General features: G+C 42.7%; 1 protein-coding gene across 3 annotated transcripts in view; it reads left to right on the forward strand.

Moving 5' to 3' along the window:
• Positions 1 to 20,398, forward strand: part of TRRAP (transformation/transcription domain associated protein) — a 1,102,174-nt gene that overhangs the window by 1,079,868 nt on the left and 1,908 nt on the right. For all 3 annotated transcript variants that reach the window (XM_069209830.1, XM_069209829.1, XM_069209828.1), the window contains one exon: positions 1,542 to 1,736. In XM_069209830.1, coding sequence (XP_069065931.1) covers positions 1,542 to 1,736 — 195 coding nt within the window. The remainder of the gene's footprint in view (positions 1 to 1,541; positions 1,737 to 20,398) is intronic.

A 20,398-nucleotide genomic window follows, 5' to 3' on the forward strand; every position in this document is an offset into this window, starting at 1 on the left:
TCCCTGAATTATCTTAATTGGCAAAGAAACGTCAACTTTTAAGAGCAAATCTTACATTTGCAACTTGAAGGGACCAAGCAGCACCTATCTGAGAAGGCATGACCTAACAACGAGGAGTTGCCTTGTCCCACTCAGTTGTTTTTTTCCTCTAGAAACGTGTTGAGGCTTTAACGTTGCTTTGTTAGATGCTGCCTTTTGGATTGGCCTCCTGAACAGATTCTTCCTCCAGAAAAACTTGCGCACAATTGTTGACTGGCCCAAGCCTCAATGTTATGGCCACCAAGTTCATTGAAAGGTTATCCTCACCTGGGCTACATGATCATAATTTCCATGTTGGTTAGGGTTGAAATCCGTTGTTCCCTTCAGGGGACAGTGTTTGTTTTGTTGCATATTACTTGTTAGAGTTTTCTTCTGAAGACAGAATTTAACTTCATTAGTTCCTCAACTACATTATTGTTGGATTAATTAACTACAAATCGTGTCTCGTGCTCCTTTGATTGCAAGTTTGCCTAGCTGCGCAGCCATCAAATTTGAGCTAAAGATAGATAACATTTAGGAGAAAGAATTAAAAATTGTGGACATCTCTCTTCAGCCAGAGTCAACGTTCAGTCTTAAATAACCTAAGGACAGGTGCGCTTCTCCTACTTAGTCAAACCCCCTATCATTTAGAAGAATCACAACTGATCGGAAATAATGTACTTAGTTGCAGAGCATTTGCTGGGAAAATAACTCAAATTTTAAAATCGTGTAGAAATTAGTAATGCATTGCATTTTGGCCAGAGCAAGAAAACCCACCAGTGTATTATGCAAAGTGACTCATATGTGATTTAGTGCAATTGTTCCCAACCTGTGGTCCGGGGACCCCTGGGGGTCCGCGAGAGCCTAGAAAATTAAAAACTATTAACAAATATTGACAAATTAGGTCCCCAGCTTCCAGTAATGACTCAGGCGGGGGTCCCCGGATTCCCATGATGATTCAGTAGGGGTCCCTGGGTTTCATTATTGTTAAAATGGGGGTCCACAGAAATCAAAAGGTTGGGAAACACTGATTTAGTGGGAAGGGAATTAAGCCAAGTTCTATGAACGGAAGTGTTTGCATATATATTGTGAAGTTGTTCATATCACGTTAAGTGTTTTGGGATTTTGATAACATTACCCTTTATTAGTTCTAAATGAAGATCTAAAGAGTAAAGTATAATCTTTTTAATTCAGTACATGACAGAATGCTGGAAAGAGCTTGAGTAACCAGTTTTTACTCTACATTTTATTTGAATTAAATAACTAAGAAATATTGCTTTTGGGTTTCTGTAAGTTTTTAGTCGTTTATTAATTAAAAGTGATTGAAAATGTTCATAAACTAAAGAATGGTACCTACTTGTGCAATTTGATTGTTTAGGAAGTGGATTAGCTTCCTAACCGGTGGTGGGGGGAGGGAGGTTGGTGAGGGGTGGATTATCCCAAATTAATTGTGTGTTGTATTCCAATTAAATCTTCAGGCTTTCAAATTTACCTCTTTGATTTTGTTTTCCGCTGCCCTCTAGGATACTGGGAAACTCAATGTGGCATACTTTCGGTTTGACATCAGTGATGCCTCCGGGGACCTGGATGCTAATCGGCCTGTCCCATTTCGACTCACACCAAATATCTCTGAATTTCTCACGACTATTGGTGTGTCTGGTCCTCTGACTGCCTCAATGATTGCAGTAGCTCGCTGTTTTGCACAGCCAAATTTCAAGGTATGTAAGTGGATACATGTTATGTTTATCTTAGGTTTACATAGTGCATACCAGCCCAGTCCAATCCCCAAAGTGTAGCAGAGCATTTTAAAAGGAACAGTATATAGGAGACAACAGTCAAGGAAAAGTGTACTAAGGGCACATAAGGGCATCTTAATAGCTTGTGACGAATGAGAGAGGAGTTGGGTAGTCTTATTGAAAGGGAACTCTTACTGTCTTAATTATTGGCAACATGTGATACTACAACAAGTAAAAGGTCTTTTAAATGTACTTGAAGTATGGGAACATTTTCTAGTTTCTCATGAGTCGCAACATGAGTAGTCTAAGGTGATCTGCGGAGGAGCATGGGAGCTTGGGTTTAAAGGGGGTTTGGCTGACCTCCCGGTAAACAGTGGTGTTCCCATTCCTCTCTTTTCTTGCCCTGGCTCCAGAGTGCTGACCAGATTACATTTTTCCCTGGATAATTGTTTTGTAATGGTCCATCAAGGGGGCAAGCCTAGTTCTATTTGACCCTTGGAAGCCTTTTTGATTTTGGGTTCTAAGTGAATTAGCCCAAGTTGTCTTTGATGCCCACAAGAAAGATTTAGGCCATGGTGAACTTTCTGGTCGCCTGGATTGAAAAGGCCTTTCCTTCTCGCAGCATGTTTCGTAATCAGACACGACATGGATTCTGTCTGGTACTGGAATTTTGGCATGGTGCTTACAGAGGCACTGGTTACAGAGGCTCTTGAGAGTTGATTTAAAAACGGCAAAACATCCTTATGCATGTTTAGGACCCTAAAGCAGTGTGTTAAACATCCATTTTCATTCTGAAACTAAAACCTAACTAGAAAAGGCAACTTTTTAAGAGTTGTGCTAGTAGTGGAAAGAAAGCCTGGAATAATGGATGTGATTTGCTTATTCTCACCCCATTAATAAGTGCAAGGTATGTCAGAAGATAACATATATTGGGGCTTTAGAACACTGAAAGGAGGTTTTGTCTTGGAATCCCATTGGGAAAGAAAATGAGTCCTACTGAACCCCTCTCTAACTGCAGTGCATGGGAGAATGATTCTCTCTCTTCAGCCCTGAATGTGACCAGATCTGACATGGCTAAGATTCTCTACATCTTTCAGATTATTGCCGTTGTTACTTTAGAAAGTGACTGCTCAAAGGTCACTAACATGGACCAGAGCTCTTAACTTCAGACCGTGAAACCTCTCTCCTTACAACTATTTGTCCATCCTGCGTTGGACGCTCATCCAACTCTTCTGAAGCAAACTGATACAGCACCAAGCTTTCTAGAAGCAACAAAGCCACGCAAATGTGTAGAAAGTTCCACCATTCCTACACCTGCAGCCTACATCCTCTGCATCACAAAGGGGGATGGCAGGTCAAGATATGTGCTCAAATAATCATGTAAAGAAGTTCCTCTGAAGGCTGCCCGAAGAGGAAACTTATGTGCAGAAAGGCCTCAATTGAAAGAAGACAGACTGAGGTTGATGCTGTCCAGATAGGAACAGACAAAAAAGAATGCCAGAAGTACCCAGTCTCCTGGTATTGTCACCCAAGAAATGATGACCCATACTCCTGCTGTTTATCGTTCAGCAAACACCAGACACAACTTTGGATTGTGGAGCATATTCTCTCCCTTCTCTGATGAATACCTGTACACTTAAAATACTGATTTCCCAATTGGACAGTCCAGTTTTATACTATCAGGTCTGCTATAAACAGAGCAGTGAAAAATGTCATCAAAGCTGCTACTTTGTTTTATGGGACTTGAGTAGTATTCGAAACACCATTGCCCAAACCACAAGTAAATCCAGTGGAGTCATTGGTGCAAGAACATTTGAAGACTTCCATGAACAGCCTCTTCACCTTTTTCTGTTCTTCCTGTTTAGAGGAATAAGGCACAAATATACAAATCTCAGAAATATGACCCATTCGTCCAAGCGGGCAGCTGTCACTGAAATTATCTATTCTTTGCATCAAAGAAATAATGTCTTGGAGTTCTGCTTTTGCAGCATGAATATTTTCTGGAGTCACATACTATGCATTGTTTTGCCATCTAGTGGTTGAGTCTAAATTCTTTTGTATAGTAGTAGTCCTTCATCTCCATTTTCTTTTTGGGGGGGGAGGGTACGTCGACTCGGGTAACAACAAAAACGCAGGATGCTGCGGGGGGCAACTCTCTTTCATCAGACTCTAAATGGATAAAAGCTGCCTCGTCGTCGACATTTTCTTCGGCTGAGAGTAAGTAGAAGTCCCTCGGGTCCCATTTGAAGGACACTGCAGGTGGCAGAATTTCAGAGAAGACTACGGTGTCGAAAGATGACTGAAGCTGTGAGAAGACAGGCCATCAAGCGAGACCTCTGCAACAGAAGGCTGAACATTGAAAAGAAAGTTGACACCTCTGCTCAAAGCCAAAGAGGTTGGCGGAAATTGAACGCTGAAAAAAGCATCTCAAACCCAAGATAGCTGCAATTCTTCAGAAGAAGTAGAGTTTGACGGTTCTCAAGATTTACGGAATTCTTCCGAAAGCCTCGACAGAAAAAACAGAGGGTATAAAGAACTTGAAGAACTCAAGCCCCCAGCAACACCTAAATCTCTGGATAAGGAGCAAGAAGACATCTTCGAGGAAGACCTAGAGCGACAGGGCACGTTCCAGGACACAGAATGGACAAGACTACCTCAGTTCAAGTGTCAAGACTTCGAAACAAACTCCCCAGTAGAGGGGATAGACACTTACCCTTCAAGGCCTTCACCCCTAGAACATTGGGATATTCAAGCAGCTTATCAAAAGTGCTGCAGATAAGTGCAATGTACAGTTGGATGAAGAAAAAGCACAATCATGCCTTTTACTCAAGACTTTATTACCCTCTCAATGTAAAACTCAATATCTCCCTATGCTACCAAGCATAATGGAGCATAGTAGAGAGGCCTTTGAAGAACCAGCGCGATGCAGGTGTGTAAAACCAAGGGCCAAAAGGAAATATAAGCATTCCTCAAAGGACGCTCCCTATTTCAGAGGGATAGTACCAAGCAGAGTCTACTATTGCAGCAACAACAAGAAAGAGAGCAAATATTCCCACAACATCTGGCCTGCCTCTGGACAAGGAGAGTGCAACAGGTATGTGGAGGCTGAGCTGAGAGTAGTGACTACTGGGGGAGAGGAACCTTCAGGAATCCAGGCACTGTACCCCAGGGGCACCACAGGAGGAGGGTTCTCCGATCTAGCAGAGACCTACTCGGAAGAAACACAATGCAGTGAAAAGGGGGCAGAGTTGCAGGCAACGATGTTCAAGGAGACACAGGAGTGCAGAAGTGAGGGGTGGGGAGATGAGGAGCAGGGACTATCTCAGCAACCAGAGCTGGTGGGGATGCCGAGGGGGACCAAACCCAACTCGAAGTGAGGAGGCGAGGAACTGGCAGGAGTAAGCATCTACCCCTACATTCCAAGAGGAACGTTGCTGAGTCAGGTAGGAAACCACTGTCACTGCGAGAGGCTTCAGGGTATTGGGATGCAGGAGATTGGTGAGAACTCATGGATAACTATACAGAATGGCAACTCACATGTAGGAATGTAAACATCACTGATACACCTTGGGTGAGCACTACAGAGAGCAAGGACTGAGCCTACAATCTTTCCTGCACTACTGGTGAAGCATGGGTGAACCCAGTCCCTCACAACCCTTCCCCTTTCCCAATTCCAAGTGAAAGAGAGATTGTGCTCTTACCTCGTCCTCTTTTCCTTTCTGAGGCGCTCCATCCCAGGACAAAGCCAGGAGAGAGGGGCGAAGCAGGCCAAACACCTAAGAAAAAAAAACAGGAGAGAGGAAAGAAGTCGAGAGACTGCCTATTAAAAAGGGGGAAAGCAAACTACCCCAACTGTCACACGTACACCTGATAAAAAACTAAGTACTTTTTGAATTGATAAAGTAAAAGGCGGTTTGTAGTACTACTGTCTGGTCTGCCATTTGGGCCCTGACCCTGCAACAGAGAGCAAGAAAATGGGCATGGTGAGAAGGAAATGTGAAAAGGGGAGCTGCTACACAGAGGCACATTGCCAACACTAACACATTGCTGAACAGGTATGAATATCAACACTGGAGGATCAGGCAGAGCTCATGAAACATCTCTCTCAGCAGTACCAGAAGAGAGCAGCATCCCTTGCTGAAAACTGAAAGAATATTGTAAATACTTGTCTATAATAAGCTCTAGATGCTGCAGATACAGCAAGTAGACAAACTATGGCGGGAATCACCTTAAGAAGACTCGTTTCGTTAAGGGTGTCTGGTTTCGAGATAGATGTCTGGTTTCGAGATAGATGTCTAAGCTAATATAATGAACACCTCCTTTATTAGGGAACAACTCTTTGTAAGTGCGGTGGATGAGACACTACAACAACTAAAGAAAGATAATGACAATTCAAAATCCATGGGTCATTGCAATTCAGGGGAACCTTAAAAAGAGCTGTAGACTAGACCTGTAGGGAGAGGGAGTTTCCAGGGCGCAACCTTACATCTATGGATGCGAAGTTCCAGCCTAGCACAAATACAGGTTCAACATTGGCAGTATCAATCTATACCACGGCAACCCTTTCATGGGAAAGAGCAACAGAGAGTCTGCAGCCGCAAAGAGTAGTGGCAAATCCAGCTAGCAAGTGGCTCAGTACAAAGGATTTCCCTCAAACACACACCTGTGGGAGAGAGGATAAAGGACTTCTTCCAAGAGTAGGAGAAAATAACAGACAAATTTATACTGAACATTTTATGATTTGGCTATTGCGTAGAACTAAGTCACCACCAAGAAAATACCCAAAGCAAGTGGTCCACACAGAAGTAGAAACTATCAGATTGTTACAGGAAGTACAACATTACTTCAAAAGGAAGCAATAGAAAGAGTGCCCAAAGTCTAAATGAACCAGGGGAACTACGCAACATACTTCCTGAGTGCCAAAACAAGACAGATCTCTGATTCCTAAACAAATTCATAAAGACACAGAAATTTTAAATGACAACTCTGCAGGATATCATACCACAACTGCAAAAAGTAAATTTTATGACAACAATAGATCTCAAAAGTGTCTATCTCCATATCCCAATGAACCACTGACCCAAGAAATACTTGCACTTTGTGGTAAATGGAAAACATTATCAATTCGAGGTGCTAGCATTTGGAATAAAGTCAGCACCAAAGTCTTTACAAAGTGTCTGGCAGCAGTGACAGCACATTTAAGACTGGGTACATGTATACCCTTATTTAGACTATTGATAGGTAAAAGGAAACTCGCAACACAAATGGCAAGAACACATAGGCACGGTAATGTCGACATTACACACTCTGGGATTTTCTCTTATCAGAGAGAAATAGTCACCCACACTAGAACAAAAAAAAGTTCCTAAGAGCAAGAATCCTTATGAGAAAAGAATAATGTCTTTACTACAGGGAATACACTACTACCAGAAAGGTCATTCTCTGACAGTGAGGACTGGTGGGAAAATGTCATCCTCTCATACCATATGCAACGCTACATAGGAGACCAAAATCAATGGTCACAAGCCACAGTGAGTTGGGAAGATCTAGTGGTTGTCACACAAAAAGTAGTGGAAGAAATGTAGTTTTGGAACAAGACAGTTAGAGCAATTAGAAGACCATTCTCAGACACAGCTCTAATGGTAAACATTACCACAGACGCTTTGCATATGGGATGGGGAGCTTATATGGGGAGGCTCACGATCAGAGGACTTTGGAGAGAACAGGAAGCAGTCTAACATATCAGTGTATTATAGCTAAATAAGGTGTTCCTATCCTTAAAAGCCTTTAAAAAACCGCTATGGGAAAAATAATTGTTAATTCAAACAGACAACACAACAACGATGTTCTATATCTACAAGCCGGGTGGAACAAGATCCTTTGTACAATCAAGGCCAGTGCAATCAATCTGGATATGGGCCATCCAGAGACATAAATATACAAGCAATACACCTACCAGGGAAGGACAGTGTACATGCATACAGGCTGAGCAGACAAGCATCCACATCACATAAATAGGAACTCAACCAAACAGTAATCAAACACATTTTCAGAAAATGGGGATTGCCAAAGACAGATCTGTTTGCAATACAGGAGAACACAAAATACCAATTCTTCGCACCCACAGCCCCAGTCTCTGGGGAATGCTCTGTCTATAGACTAGTCAGGGAAATTTGCTTACGCGCTATTATAGAAAGTTATCAACAAGTGTAAACAATGACCAATTATTTTAATTCCCAGCGTACCACAGTGGGCGAGACAGACCTGGTTTGCAGGCTTGACAGAAATCGCACAAGACAATGTGCAGAAAATACTATGTCTACACGATCTACTATCCATGCAAGGGGGGGGGGGTTCCATCCAGAACAAAAAATGCTAAGTCTAGTAGCCTGGTTCCTGAGGGCATAAAGGTTGAATACTTAGGCCTACCATAGAACACAGGGGCGGTTCTCAGGAGAGCAAGAAGACCAACAACAACAAAAATGCTACTCAGCCAAGTGGAAAAGATACTAAAAATGGTGCCAAAGACAGGCCTTACTACAAGACAATACAAAAGACACAACAGTCTTACAATACCTAACTCTTCTGTTGGACAGCAAACTGAATTATGCTTTATTAAAAGAACATTTGGCATGCATAGTGGCCCAAACAAGAGGCCATATAGGAAGGAGTTTCTTCATAAAACGAGTTACGAAAGGTTTCCTGGATGGAGCAAAAAGATTAGCACCGCCAAGAAAAGTACTAGCTCCGTCATCGTACTTAAATTTTGTGCTAACACAACTAATGAAGAAACCTTTCGAACCTTTTCACATAGCGTCCTTGAAACTGGTCACTTTAAAAACCGCTTTCCTTATCACAGTGACATCTCTGCGTAGAGTAAGTGAATTACAATCACTCACAATCTTAAGAACCACATATTCAAATACACAAAGACAGGATAGTCATGAGGACAATCCCACATTTCTTTGCCGAAGGTCATTTCTTTTTTCCACATCCATCATTCAATTAAAATTCCAAGTTTCTTTCAGGATCCAAAAACTCCTGCAAAAAAGATCATTGCACACGCTAGATGCCAGAAGAGCGATAATGTATTATGTGGAGAAAACTCGACCAATCAGAAGAGGAAAATATCTTTGTGCCATTTGCAAGCAACAGTAAAGGGAAACAGGTTACAAAGTGTACCATTTCTAGATGGTTCTCGCAGACTATACAAATGTGCCATGAAACAGCAGGAGTTCAACTACAGATCAAACCAAGTGCACACTTGACTCGCAAAAAAGGAGCAACAATAGCCTTTCTCGTAAATACACCATATCAGGATCTTTGGATAGCTGCTACTTGGTCATCAATGCATAATTTTGCAAGATACTATTGCATAGACATTCAAAAGAACAAGGAAGCTCAAGAGGGGCAAAGTACTGAATCATTTATTTACAAGCTGAAGCTCATATTCAACCCACCCACCCCAAGTCTAAAAAATCTTCTACAAAATCAGTGCACTGCCTGTGAATCCAGAAAAGGTTCATGCTGCAGAACAAAATGGTTTCTTACGTGTAGGAGTAGTTTTGTGGCTTGAAGAATTCTGGATTCACATGCCACCCACCCACCTCACTAGAAGGTGAGGGAGCAATATTAAAAAAAACAAAAAATCTGAAGCGGGCGACCATGTGTGGAAGCTTCCTGGGATGGTATATGACATCAGGAAGAGCTGGTTTAGAGACCACATAATGGGACCGTGGACACCCAGAAAATAAAAAAGCAGCAGAGAGGAAGGACTACTAATATATACAAGAATCCCGGTCCCAACCACTAGATGGAGGAATATTGTAGAGTATGTGAATACAAAAAAAATATTTAATCTGCAAAACTACTCCTACAGGTAAGAAACCATTACAATCTTCAGCTCACCATGAGAGAGAGTTTGGAGAAGGGATTATTTTGGTAGGACAGCGTGCCAGGACATGGCAACATTCACAAGAGCAGCCCGTTTTTCTGCCCTCTTGAGCTGCTGCCATTGCTCCCGCTGGCAATTGCTTCCCCACCCTAAAAAGAAAAAAAAAAAAGTAGAACATTTGCAGATTACCACTAAAAACATCTGTGCAGAACATCATTGTGTCCTGCGAAACCACACACCTCACAACTGCTATTCATGAAGTGTACTTTGAGGCACTAGCTTCCATTTGTGACAATGCAAGTGCAGCAGAACGTAATAGAGCAATCATTTTTCATCAGTTCCCTCTATCGATCTCATGCTGTGATGAAACGGGGAGAAAACAAAAACCCACAAGCTGTTACATTTCAAACATTTGGATTTAAAAAGATTATAGTTTACATTGGTCCGTTTTAAACTGTGGTGGTGGCTAAGAATGGTTTCGTGCAGCTCACTTGGAATGACAGGTGCTGTAGAATTCATTAGAACTTTAGCTGAAGCCTTGTTTTTTCAGAATCAAAATGATCAAGATGGCAGCAAAACCAGTAGCTTTCCAATGTCGTTGGAAAGGGCTTCCCCAGAGCAATGACTCTATAATCCTGATTCGAACTCTTGGCATCCTAGTGGGACAGAGCGTGACCAATTATTTCCCTGCAGTTTGACTTAGACCAATCCTGATGTCAAAACTGCAAACAACTGTGTCAAGTCCACAATTTTCTGAACCTACATTAGTGAAACAGTGTGCACCATCAGCTTAACCAGTACATACTTTCACATTACAGTTAGTGTGAGAGACAGTCGGTTTCTGGGCTTAAAAGTATAAAAAGATAATTTTCATTACAAAGTTGTGCATCCAGTGTTGCAAAGGGATGCTCATATATCTTGCATGGACTGTTGACTGCTCAAGATGAGCTTTCTGCACAACCACGTATCTATTGTTGGAGAGCATTTGCAATGTAAGCCTAGCGATTCATGAGGTTTCAGAGACTACAGTAATGCAAGCCTCATTGCCATATTCGATGGGTGGTTCTGCCATCAGTGCATTTCTTATGTATTTGAACTTCAGGTGCAAATACTTCACCTGGATGTGCATAGACCAGTTTCCCTTTGGGGAATTGCCTGATGGTCAGGTGGAGAAGGGCGTTCTTTATATCCTTTCACTTGACCCTGTCATCCCAATAATCTTGCAGAAGATCAAAGACAGCCCCATTTTTACAGTCGTTTCTTGGGCCTCCTGGGTCCACTGCAGCTTCCTATGATGCAAAACATCCACTTGCCCAGAGAGACGCAGATTGGTACTGAAGTAAGGAGACTCCTTTGACCGCCATAATTGCTGTTTACTCAAGTTCCTGAGGATAAAGGCACCACCCATTTTGGCCTCTCTTCAGCAAATACAGAAATGTTAACAGCCACAGTCGTTCACTAGAGCACTGCACTGTGTAAAAGATGACGAAATACTGCCGGGCCCTACTTAAAAACATCAACTCACAACATCATTGAGGGACAAACCATTTTTTTATGAAGCCATCTAGAAGAACCATATATGTGTGTTCAATGGCATGTGTAGCTGCAGATACACATACTGTGCATATCCCGCCATCTAGTGTTGGGCTTGGATTGTTACAAGTTGTTTTTCTTCGAAGAAGTCTTTTTTTTCGAGTCACGGGATCGAGTGACTCCTCTCTGTGATAGTGTGCATGGGCATCGACTCCATTGTTAGATTGTTCTCTTTCCGCCGTCTGGTTCGGACGTGTTCCCTCTCACTCCAAGACTTTTGATTCAGAAACTTTATATCACTTTCTCATACTGTTGGTATAGTTTTTAACACGTTTACATCTCCAATCGATCCGATAGTACCGTCAGGATCAAGAAAACGCCCTTTCGGATGCTTGCGCCCTTCTTGGGCCTGTTCGGGTCTACCACGCCATAGCCTGATGGATCGGACTGCATTTCGATTCTGTCCTCGATGCCACACTAAATTCCCTTACACCAACCAGCCCTTGGTCTGTAATCTTTGCCTTTCTCCTGAACATCGTGAGGAAGATTGTGAAACTTGCAGTTCATTTCAATAGAAAAAGACACTGCGTGATCGAAGGGCAGAAGGCTCGAGATGGCGTCAAAACATACAGAGTCCACCAACACCTTAGAGGAGGAACAGGCACCATCAGCATTTCTATCCAAGATTCCGTCTCCAAACAAGGATCACAAATCGACAGCCAGCCAATCACACCAGCACAGCATGTGAATCCACCTGCCCCTACGCACACTTTGAAAAAAAAAATCAAGCAAGGCCTTGGGTGCATCATTGCTGTCAAGCCATGGTTCCACCCAAAAGAAAGTAATCTGCAACCGGCCCCTGGGTTCGGTGTTGAAAAAGGTCAAAACATCCCATCAACAGGCCACACCTGTTTCGGTGCCGGAGTCGAGCAAGAAAATAAGAAGCTCAACCTCCGAACTGAGCAGACGCCTACAATCTTCGGATCCGAAATTAATGCGCCTGGCTTTGGAGCCGAAACCTCAGCTAATATCTTTGGGACTGAAACACCTCGGAACTGCTTCAGAGCCGAAAACATCATTCTATACAGAAGAGACAGGACTTCTGAGCCTATTGAAACATATGCCCTAAATATCCATTGAACAATCCCCTAAGGGCACAAAAACAACCTCTGAACATCAAATAGAGGAATCTGACATTCAACCAATTTTGGAGGGTATGGACAGTAAGCAGAGAAGAATACAAAGCCACAAAGAGACTGGGAAAATTATTACTTCCCACCTCCACAAACTAAAAGAAAGCCAGGATTCCAAGAGACTCTTCATACTGCTCTTCCACCAGCAAAAATTTTGAAGCAAAAAGAGAAGCCATCACCTCTCCAGCTTTCTCCACCACATTCACCACAGCTTTCTTTCTCACCACCACCTTAATACCCCACCACCAATACAGTCACCATCGCACTCCCGTCACCATCACACTCACATACTTATTCACAGGGAGACATAGTAGACCCATGGGACATGTATGATTCGGACCCTATACCGTCCAGTGATCCTGATCTTTACCCTACTAAACCATCACCACCAGAGGATAGTACGGTTTATACCCAAGTTATATCTAGGGCAGCTGCGTACCATGGGGTCCAAATGCATGCAGAACCTTTGTAATAGGATTTTCTTTTTAATACACTTTACTCTACCCATAAACACTACCAGTGCTTACCAATGCTTCCTGGCATGCTTAGGCATGCAGACAACATATTAAAAGAACCAGTTAAAGCTAGGGTTCTAACTCCAAGAATTTACAAAAAATATAAGCCTGCACCAACAGACCCAGTCTACATTACACAACAAATGCCACCAGATTCCTTTTGTGGTCAGTGCAGCTAGGAAACGGGCTAATAGTAAATATTCAGGGGATACCCCACCCCCTGACAAAGAAAGTAGAAAATTCGATGGTGCGGGGAAAAGGGTGGCAACACAACCAGCCAACCAATGGCGAATTGCCAATTCCCAGGCCCTGTTGTCAAGATACGACAGGGCACATTTGGATGAAATGCAAGAATTCTTGCAATACCTACCCAAGGAACACCAAAAGAGAGCACAGCATATCGTAGAAGAGGGACAGGCTATTACAAATAACCAGATTAGGCCTGCTCTAGATGCAGCTGACACTGCAGCTATAAGTATTAATACTAGCATTACAATTCGAAGACATGCATGGTTAAGGTCCTCCAGCTTTAAACCTGAAATACAACAGGCAGTGCTTAATATGCCGTTCGATAAACAACATCTCTTTGGACCGGAAGTTGACACTACCATTGAGAAACTCAGAAAGGATTCCGATACTGCAAAAGCCTTTATTCCACGCTTTTTCGGGGTTCCTTTCGGGAACAACAGTTTAGGGGAGGTTTTAAATCCCAAACTGCAGAAGCTTCCACCTCCAATCCAAAACAGACACAGCAGAATTATTCAAGAGGGTCATTTAGAGGTTCATAAAGAGGACAGAACTTCAGAGCCAGAGGAAAATTTCCAGCCTCAAAGAATGCTACCACACGCACAAAACAATGACTTCCCAAACATCCCACAATTCAATAGGTCTCCTGTGAGAGGAAGACTGCAACAATTTCTGTTTCACTGGCAAAACATCACCACAGATCAGTGGGTACTTTCAATTATCCGCAATGTTTATTCCCTAGACCTCATCTCTACTCCATCAAATCTTCCTCCTCGATTTCAGACTCTCGCCAGAACACACGGTTCTACTAAAACATGAGGTACAATCTCTATTACTAAAAGGGGAAATAGAAATGGTTCCCATCTCCCAGCAAGGGACAAGAGTATACTCGCAATACTTCCTTATACCAAAAAGAGATGATACTCTCAGACCCATTCTACATCTCAGACCTCTGAATCTATTTATCCTGTCAGAACATTTTCACATGGTTACTCTACAGGACGTCATTCCCCTACTACAAAAACACAGTTACATGACCATGTTAGATCTAAAGGTTGCCTGCTTCCACATTCCCATACATCCAGCTCACCACAAGTACTTAAGGTTTGTAATATCAGGCAACCATTACCAATACAAAGTACTACCCTTCGTGATAACAACAGCTCCAAGAGTTTTCACAAAATGTCTAGCTGTAGTAGCAGCTCACCTCAGAAGACACCACGTAAATGATTGGTTATCTAGATGATTGGTTAATAAAATCCAGCAACATTTTACAGTGTCAGCAATGCACACAATACACAATAGATACCCTACACACATTAGTGTTCACAGTCAATTACCAGAAATCTCATCTTCAGCCAGTACAAATTCAACCTTATCTAGGTGCAATTCTCAATACTCAAACAGCATTAGCCTACCCAAATCCACAAAGGATACAGGCTTTTCATTACCTCTCATCATAAATCCAGGTCAATGATGGATCATGAAATTATTGGGAATGATGGCATCATGTATAGCAATAGTACCACATACAAGACTTAATATGAGACCACAGCAACAGTGTCTCTCACAACAATGGTCTCAGGCACAGGGTCAGTTACAGGATCTCGTGTTGTTAGACCACCAAACTTACAAATCTCTGCAATGGTGGAATCACAACAACTTAACAAAAGGGCGGTCCTTTCAAGACCCAGTGCCACAGACCATAATCACAACAGATGCATCATTGACAGGTTGGTGGGGACTCATCTCAACAACCTAACTATACAAGGGGAATGGGACTCAACACAATCAACTTACCACGTAAACCACTTGGAATTATTAGCTGTGCTCTTAGCGATCAAAGCATTCCAACCTCAGATCATACACAAAACAGTCTTAATAAGAACAGACAACATGACAACAATGTATTATCTGAAAAAACAAGGGGGGGACACATTCATCCCATATGTCCCTTCTCGCTCAAACAATAAGGAAATGGGCAATTCACAATCAGATTCACTTACTAGCGGAATACCTCCCAGGGATACACAACCAGCTAGCAGACCTTACCAGGTTGCAGCAACAAATACACAAGTGGGAGATTCACCCACAGGTATTTCAATATTACTTTCAAATGTGGGGAACACCAGACATAGACCTTTTTGCAACAAGCGAAAACGCAAAATGCCAAAACTTCGCATCCAGACACCCTCACCCTCAGTCCAAGGGCAATGCTCTACGGATCAACTGGTCAGGAATATTTGCTTACACTTTTCCCCCCGTCTCCTGTTAATTCCATTTCTGGTCAACAAAATGCGTCACAACTCTCTCACCATGATACTCATAGCTCCCACATGGGCACGCCAATGCTGGTACACAACACTCCAGGATCTGTCAGTAGTGCCTCATCACAAACTTCCAAACAGACCAGATCTGTTACACAGAACAAAGGTCAAATCAGGCATCCCAATCCCAATGTACTCAACTTAGTGATTTGGCTCCTGAAGTCATAGAGTTTGGATATTTACAGCTTCCATTAGAATGTATGAACATCTAAAACAAGCTTGTAAACCAACAACCAGACAATGCTATGCAAATAAGTAGAAACGGTTTGTATACCACTGACAACCTAAAAATCTAAATCCACTTAAAGCATCAGTACAAGATATAGTGTGATATGTGCTTTATTTACAAAAAACCAACTTCGCTTTATCCTCTATTAAAATTCACTTAACAGCCATATCAGCGTACCTACAAACCATACAACATACTTCTCTCTTTAGAATTCCTGTCAAAAAAGCATTTATGGAAGGACTTAAACACCTTATTCCACCTAGAACTCCACCAGTTCCTGCATGGAATCTTAATATTGTACTCAAAAGATTAATGGGCCCACCATTCGAACCCATGCACTCTTGTCCTATTCAATTTCTCACATGTAAGGTTGCTTTCTTAGTAGTAATTACTTCATTCAGAAGAGTAAGTGAAATTCAAGCATTCACTCTAGAGGAACCGTTCTTCCAAGTACACAAACACAAAGTAGTACTTAGGACAAACCCAAAATTCTTACCTAAAGTGGTTTCACCTTTTCACATTAATCAGTCAGTGGGATTGGCAGTCTTTTTTCCACAGCCAGATTCTACTGCTGAAAGAGCTCTACACACTCTTGACCTTAAAAGAGCTCAAATGTATTACGTAGACAGAACAAAAGATTTCAGGAAAACTAATTGTTGGATTTTATTGCTTCTGCAGGTTCATCCTCAATCATTTTGCTTGCTGAACAGAACAAACCTATTTGTTCTGACCTGTTGCTGTTGGCTTTTGAACTCTGAACACTTTATCACTGCTAACCAGTGCTAAAGTGCATATGATCTCTGTGTAAATTTTATTGTTTTATCCCAGATTGGCATATTTGATTTACTAAGTAAGTCCCTAGTACAGTGCACTATAGGTGCCCAGGGCCTGTAAATCAAATGCTACTAGTGGGCCTGCAGCACTGGCTGTGCCACCCACATTAGTAGCCCTGTAATCATGTCTCAGACCTGCCACTACAGTGTCTGTGTGTGCAGTTTGTAACTGTAAATTCGACTTGGCAAGTGTACCCACTTGCTAGGCCTACCTTCCCTTTTCTTACATGTAAGGCACCCCTAAGGTAGGCCCTATGTAGCCCCAAGGGCAAGGTGCAGTGTATGGTTAAGGTAGGCCATATAGTAATGTGTTTTATATGTCCTGACAGTGAAATATTGCTAAATTTGTTTTTCACTGTTGACAGGCCTGTCCCTCTCATAGGTTAACATGGAGGCTACCTTTAAATCTGATTATAGTGTAAATTCCCTTTGGGGGCGGATAGATGTGTGGAGTTTGGAGTCTCTGAGATCACAATTTGAAAATACATCTTCTAGTAAAGTTGATTTTAAAATTGTGTGTTTGAAAATGCCACTTTTAGAAAGTGAGCATTTCTTACCTAAACCATTTCTGTGACTCTCCCTGTTTGTGGATTCCCTGTCTGGGTCAGTTTGACAGTTGGGCTGGTTGCACCTCTCACTAGACAGTGACACAAAGGGAGCTGGGTGTAGTCTGCATTTCCTGATGAGCCATCTGTGCTAGGAGGGAGGGGAGGAGTGGTCACTCACACCTGAAAGGGCCGTGCCTGCCCTCACACAATGCAGTCTCCAACCCCCTGGTGTGTGTCTGGGGCCTGGCCTGGACAAGGCAGGATTTCACAAACAAGAGAGACATTACTTTGAAGTAGGCCTACTTCAAAGGGCAAAATGGGTATAAGAAGGGCACCCAAAACCACAGACTTTAGAACACTTCTGGAAACCAAGAGGAACCTCTGCCTGGAGAAGAGCTGAGGAAGAAGAGCTGCCCTGCCTGTGGCTGTGCTTTGTGGAGCTATCCTACAGTTGCTGCTTCTGTCTATGCTAAGAGGACAAAGACTGGACTTTGTGTTGCCTTCCTTTTTGTGAAGATCTCCAAGGGCTTGATTTAGAGCTTGCCTCCTGTTGTTTGAATTCTCAGGCACAGCAAAGGCTTCTCTCTGCCAGCACCTGGAGACTCTGGAGAGACTCATACTCTTCCAAGTGGTGCCCATCCAGTTCCTGGGACCCTGAAAGAAGCTGGCAGCCCAAGAGTAAGAAATCCACACACAGTGCGGGGAAAAGATCGACGCAACTCCGATCTGCGGCTGAAAAATTAACACTGGCTTCGCGGCTGAAAAGCGACGCTCGCCTGCAACATGGCCCGAAGTTCGATGCCCGGGGCTGGAGAAACAAGGCACAGCATCGCCGACGGAGGCTGGTGAAATCACAGCCCACGCTGCGTGGTTTTCGGATCATCATGCGGCTGGATTTCCGATGCAAACACCACCGGGTGTGTAAAAACGATGCAAGGCCTGCCCAGACCCGAGAGTGCTGACCAGGTCGACGCATCGCTCTCCTACTGAGAGAAGAAACGACGCACGCTCGTGAGTGATATAGACGCACCGCAAGCCCTTTTTGACGCACACTCGCCTGTGAGGGGTTATTTTTGACACACCCAAGGTACATTTTCACCCTAACAGTGTTAGTGTGTGTTTAAAATTACATGAAGACTCTTTTTGCATTTTTAGCAATAACGTGACTTGTGTATTGTGGATTTTTGTCGTTTTGGTCTTGTTTTGTTTAGATAAATATTTTCTATTTTTCTAAGCCTGTGTTGTCATTTTGTAGTGTTTTCATTGTTATTGTGTGTGTTGGTACAAATACTTTACACCTAGCACTCTTAAGTTAAGCCTACTGCTCATGCCACGGTACCAAGGGGGTAAGCAGGGGTTAGCTGAGAGTGATTCTCTTTTACCTTGACTAGAGTGAGGGTCTTTGCTTAGATAGGGGGTAACCTGACTGCCAACCAAAGACCCCATTTCTAACACTAATCAACTTTTTGTTGCTTTCCAACAACCACATCAAGGTAACCCCATTTCAAAACAGGGATTAGCTAGATGTATTCAAACATGTTACCTTAAGGCAAAAAGGCAGCTAATAATAACTTCAAAAGCACATTCCACTAGGAAAAAAGGGTCCTTCTATGGCATTCTTATGAAATATACAAATGGCAGATATATGCAAAGCTGCCACATGGTCCACACCACTTACATTCATAAAGCATTATTGTGTGGATGTCTTATCTAGACAGAAAGCAAATGTTGGACAAGAAGTGCTAAAAACACTTTTTCAAACCACTTCAACTCCTACGGGCTAACCACTGCATATTTGGGAAGAGAACTGCTTTTCAGTCTATGCACAGCATGTGTATCTGCAGCTACACGTGCCATTGGATGGAAAATGTCACTTACCTAGTGTACATCTGTTAGTGGCATTTAACTAAAATATGTATTTGTTAATTGTTAGTTCAGAGACCCCAAACTCCACATTTCTATCTGTTCTCAAAGGTAAACTGCACTTTAAGGATATTTAAAGGCTGCCACCATGTTAACCTTTGAGAGAGATAGGCCTTGCAACAGTAAATACCGAATTTGGCAGTATTTCACTGTTAAGACATGTAAAACACATCAGTACATCTCACACCTTTAACATACACTGCACCCCGCCCATGGAGCTACCTAGGGCCTACCATAGGTGTGCCTTACATGTATGAAAAGAGAAGATTTTGGCCTGGCAAGTGAGTACAGTTGGGCTGTTGTGAATTCCTTCTAGACAGTGACACAAAGTGAGCTGTTTGTAGCCTGCATATCCTGAATAGCCATCTGGGCTAGAGTAGTGGGAGGAGTGGCCACTCACACCTGAATGGGCTTTCCCCCTGTCATGCAATGCTGCTTACAGCAATCATAAACTTCCCGAAGTCCGCAATCGTTAACACCTTGGTGGTCTCTAAATCCTGTGGTGGACCTGCACCATGCCTGCCATAGATGTGAAAAATAAAGATGAGGCTTGTTTGTCACGCCTACAGAAAACAACCCCTTGAATGTGGTTTCTTTTTCATTTAAAAAACACGTGTTTTTATACCATTACATGTGTGTGGTTGTACAGTTTTGTGCACGTTCAGTGTTTCCATTCCGTCTGTTTGGCAGAGCATCCATGCCTTTGTAATGCCAGCAACACCCTCTGTGGTTGTGGAATGTAAAGGGGAATAATATAGCATACAGTGCAAATTGTATGCAACTACTTTAAATTTTGGCTTAAGGGCAATGTATACTTGTGTGTACCTTCTGCTATTCGTCATCACGATGTGATATGTTTTTCTCAATGTGTTTACACAGACCTAGGTGTGTGTGTGCTGCCCTCTGGGTGTATGCCTCACCACCCATTGTTTTTCCTGACTTGCAACTGGAAAACAATATCGACAAAGCCAGTAGGTATTGCCGACAATCGATATTGGCTTTGTTGATGTTTTTTAGCTATGTTGTACAGCAGAGCAGCTGTTGTGCAAAGTGAGTGAAAGTAGGGGGAAAACGCTATGACGTGGCAGCATGTCACAGCTTTTTTTCTTTCTTTCTGCCATGATGCACAACAGCCATGTTGCTGCACAACATGGCTTAAGCACTGACAAGGCAATGGCCCTCGTAGGCGAGAGGCGCAGCACATTGGCGTTGTCAATGCTTGTTCTTCATGTGTGAGTGTCTTAAAACATGATCCTGAATAGTCACCCCCTAAATAACTTGTTTTTCGAACTGAGCTTAGTATCCGGGCATTTTATTTTTTGTTGTCTTCTGTTTTTCGTGTGTTTTTGAGTTGTATCTGTTTTTAGGTGAAGGAATTGTGTTGAAAGCCATTCAATAAAATC

This window comes from Pleurodeles waltl, chromosome 10 (genome assembly GCF_031143425.1).
Source record: "Pleurodeles waltl isolate 20211129_DDA chromosome 10, aPleWal1.hap1.20221129, whole genome shotgun sequence".
Taxonomy (NCBI): domain Eukaryota; kingdom Metazoa; phylum Chordata; class Amphibia; order Caudata; family Salamandridae; genus Pleurodeles; species Pleurodeles waltl.